This window comes from Chanos chanos, chromosome 4 (genome assembly GCF_902362185.1).
Source record: "Chanos chanos chromosome 4, fChaCha1.1, whole genome shotgun sequence".
Taxonomy (NCBI): domain Eukaryota; kingdom Metazoa; phylum Chordata; class Actinopteri; order Gonorynchiformes; family Chanidae; genus Chanos; species Chanos chanos.
In genome coordinates this window covers 2,614,500-2,618,470 of record NC_044498.1, presented here as the reverse complement: position 1 = coordinate 2,618,470, position 3,971 = coordinate 2,614,500, and the positions used below count along the sequence as shown (strand labels likewise).

Here is a 3,971-nt window from a genome sequence, read left to right as displayed (position 1 = left end):
TTCCCAGTTCAGTTTATCAGTGGCGCGCTGATGACGTATGATATCTGAGTGTCGACTCCAAAGCACCCCAGGAATTTCCTATCAGCTGGTGACGTACAGCAAGGCACACAAAGCTGGTCATTTGTCAAAATATATCTTCACAACAATAAATAAGACGCTCCTGAGTTCCAACTCCGTAACTCTGGGTCTTTAACCTCCAAAACAGTGAGGGAGAGGAGAGGAGAGGAGAGGAGAGGAGAGGAGAGGAAAGGAGAGGAGAGGAGAGGAGAGGAGAGGAGAGGAGAGAGAGGAGAGGAGAGGAGAGGAGAGGAGAGGAGAGGAGAGGAGAGGAGTCGAGTCAAGTGTGAGATCTGAGGGAGGTGAAAGATCAGCTGACTCACCGATGAGACGCCAAGATGTAGCGTCGAACATGTTTGACCCCCCCAGGGATGTGCAGAAAAGGGATGGTTCAGTTGAGCTTATTACCGAGGTGTGTGTGAGAGGACAGGCTTAACATCCAGGAGACAGACAGACAGTTAAGCCCAGACAAAAGATCCAGTCTTTCACACCCGCCGTGACACACAGACAGGGGGTCCAGAGACGGGTGTTCTGTTTGATACAGGTACCAGGAGCGGCCCTTTCTCCAGAATGCCAAAACACACACACACGTCACACATTTTTCCTCTTTATCATGAGCTGTGCCGTACCCTGACTCTGCAGTGATGAATGGCCAGTACAATGTGAAAGTGATTTCTTAGTTCCAAAAGAACACACACAATCTGTAGATCAACAGACTCTCCAGACGTAGCTCACACCCACTCCCTCCCAGCGACCCTGAGTGAAGGGCTTGCATTTTTTTAAACACACACACACATACATACAAACACACACACACACACTCACACACACACACACACACACACATACATACAAACACACACACACACACACTCACACACACACACACACATACACATACACATACACATACAAACACACACACATACAAACACACACACATACAAACACAGACACACACACACACACACACATACAAACACACACACATACAAACACACACACACACACACACACACACACACACACACACACGCACACAGTATTTAATGTATCTGAGTGCATTATATGAAACAGTCAATGGAAAAACACATCCCAGTGTTCTCCGACTGGTCCACTTAAAATGTGCCCTCTCTCCTAGCAGGAGGTGTAATGAATAAACTGTGAATTCGTTTCCACTTTCTCGTCTGTCTCATCTTTCTCGTCTTTCTTGTTTTTCTTGTCTTTCTTGTCTTTCTTGTCTCTCTTGTTTTTCTTGTCTTTCTTGTTTTTCTTGTCTTTCTTGTCTTCGGCCAATTTTCTCACAATTGCAGCTATGAACAGGGCACAGCTCCTCTCTAAACATACACTGTGTCAGCCTAGATAAACAGTTCAACTAGTACTTGGTCAGAAGCTCCATGATAATCCACAGACATGTGTTTAATCAATGGAATGAGAGCTTGTGTGTGTGTGTGCATGTGTGTGTGTGTGCATGTGTGTGTGTGTGTATGCGAGTGTGTGGTTGAAGTGGATATTATATCTAAGTCTAAGTGAGATAGCCCTCTGTTCAATCCTTCTGCCCCCACCCACAAACCAACCCCAGCCCAGTGGAGACGATCCATCCGACAGTCTTCCGCCGGCCTTGAGAGGTTGCCATGCACCTGAGACTATATAAGAGAGCAGACCTCCCTCAGAGAGAGAGAGAGAAAGAGAGAAGGAGAGAGAGAGAGAGAGAGAAAAGGGAGAGATACAGTCATTCATACTGAGAAAGTGATCAGAGAACATCAGGTAGAGGGGACAAAGAGAAAAAAAGAGACACAGAAGACAGAGAACCTGTTGGAGAGCAGAGGGAGACCGCGAGGAAGAACCAAAGGGAAAAACAGCAGCGTGTTGTAACAGAGGTAATAAGATTTTGCTCTGTGTATGTGTTATTGTTGGTTTTACTTATATGTTTTTTTTCCCATAGCTGTTTTATTTTTCAAGTGATGAATGATCAAACGCTGTCACGGTCGTTCTCACATGACATAGAAATGATTTAAACCGTGAAATGATCCGCGGCTCTGATGTGAAGGTTTGATGTGACAAAAAGCTTTCAGTAATTCATTTGAATGAGCAAACTGTTAACTAAACACATACACACACACACACACACACACACAGAGACAGGGAGAGAGAGAGAGATACGAAATGAGTGAAAAAAGAGAAATATGTTTGATTTATGCCTGACAAAGAGTTGTTGAAATCTAAACTTGTGATAAAGTCCATTTAATATCACACAATTAACACAGGATTTTAATTTGCGAGAAAAAAAAAAAGAATATCAGAATAACAGAATCAAGGAATATGAAGAATGAGACTGTGACCAAAAACAGTTGTAAACAAAGGGACAGAGAGGGAAATGAGAATTTTAAGAGCTCTACACCTGTGCCAACAACTACCTTGAGAGACACTGGTTTTCCAATTACATGTTCCCCACTAACTCATGGTTATGTAATAGAAATTGTTTTTTAAAAAAAATGAACAGAGAACCTGAGAAGGAAAATTCATTCTGTTCATTTCCTTGGTAACTGGCATCTTTAGTCGACAACCCTGCCTGAGACTCAGTTTAACAGTTTCATTCATAACAAGTCGTAATGTGATTGGCTGAAATGCCAAACGGTGTCAGGAGAATACGCCTGGTGATGACATTCTAGAGTCAAATCCTCAAGAGATGTTGTTACTGATTTTTCGTTCCTGTGGGAGTGTGTGTGTGTGTGTGTGTGTGTGTGTGTGTGTGTCAGTGTGCGAATTTTCATTTGTAACCATGACGTCACCATGTCCGTGTCTGAGTGGGTGAGCAGGTATGTGTCTTTAAGTGTATTAAACAGCAGCACTAAACTGGCTCTGTCAGAAAGAACACAACTTATTCATTAACATATTCAGTTCTGTCTGAGACCTGATTGGTCAGACGATGAGTGGGAGGTGTTCTTTTCAACCACCTCCGGCAGCAACTCACAGCCACATTAAAAACACTGTTATACCTAGTGCACTGAATGAATGAATGAATGAATGAATGAATGAATGAATGAATGAACAGGGACAATGAAAAGCACACAGTCCTCAGCAAGGAAAAGAACTCCTTCGGCCTTTCAGCTTTTGAGATGTAATGAAACCCAGTGCTTTTGTCCATGGCCCAAAATAATCTCGATTCTTCTGCCTCCATGTTTCTGCTCATCTCATTCAGTCTCACTCTGATCTCAGTCCGGTAGTTCACGGCTACGAACAGTGTGTCATACGTGTCTCTCTGTTTCTACCAATAATAGACTGAAATGACCTTCTTGTCGCTCATCATTATCTGACTGTTGTCTGCTTTCGGCGCAGTGATTGGCTGAAGATGTGCTGTCCTTCCTGGCTATTGGCTGCGGCTGTTTTATGTATGTGTGGCACCATCGTGAGCGGGGGATGTTGGGAGACTGCGGACTGTAGCTCCAGAGATAAAGTTCTGGTGAGACTCTCACTCTGGTTATTCTAGTTACTGAAAGTAAGAATATATAATATAAGAACGAATCATTCTTACACACACACACACACACACACACACACACGCATATATATATATATATATATATATATATATATATATATATATATATATATATAAGAATAGGAATATATATAAAAACTGTGTGATGAAGGTACTGTTTAGTTACTTCAAATTGTTTTTAATATTAATTCCATTGATAAAGTCCAGCCTCTAAGTTGATCTGATGGATTTTGCTATGCTTGTTTACAATGGCAGGAGTGTATCTTGAAGTGCAGGCTAGAGCAAGCACATGACGACTCTCCCCAGTCAGAGAACAGTCCTTCCTCCCAAGAGGAGGAGGAGGAAGAAGAGGAGAGCTTGGCACTGGGGCTCGTCCTCTCTCATCTCTCTCCTGCCGTTTCTCCCGGCTCAG

General features: G+C 43.0%; 1 protein-coding gene across 1 annotated transcript in view; it reads left to right on the top strand.

The window, feature by feature from the left end:
• Positions 1-2,850: 2,850 nt before the first annotated feature.
• pomcb (proopiomelanocortin b) overlaps positions 2,851-3,971 on the top strand; it is a gene marked incomplete at its 3' end in the record, with an annotated part of 1,546 nt that continues 425 nt past the window's right edge. Inside the window, 3 exon segments of the mRNA XM_030770760.1 lie at positions 2,851-2,876; positions 3,397-3,520; positions 3,815-3,971. The exon segment at positions 3,815-3,971 is cut by the window's right edge and continues 425 nt beyond it. Of these exon segments, the coding sequence (XP_030626620.1) occupies positions 2,851-2,876; positions 3,397-3,520; positions 3,815-3,971 (307 nt within the window).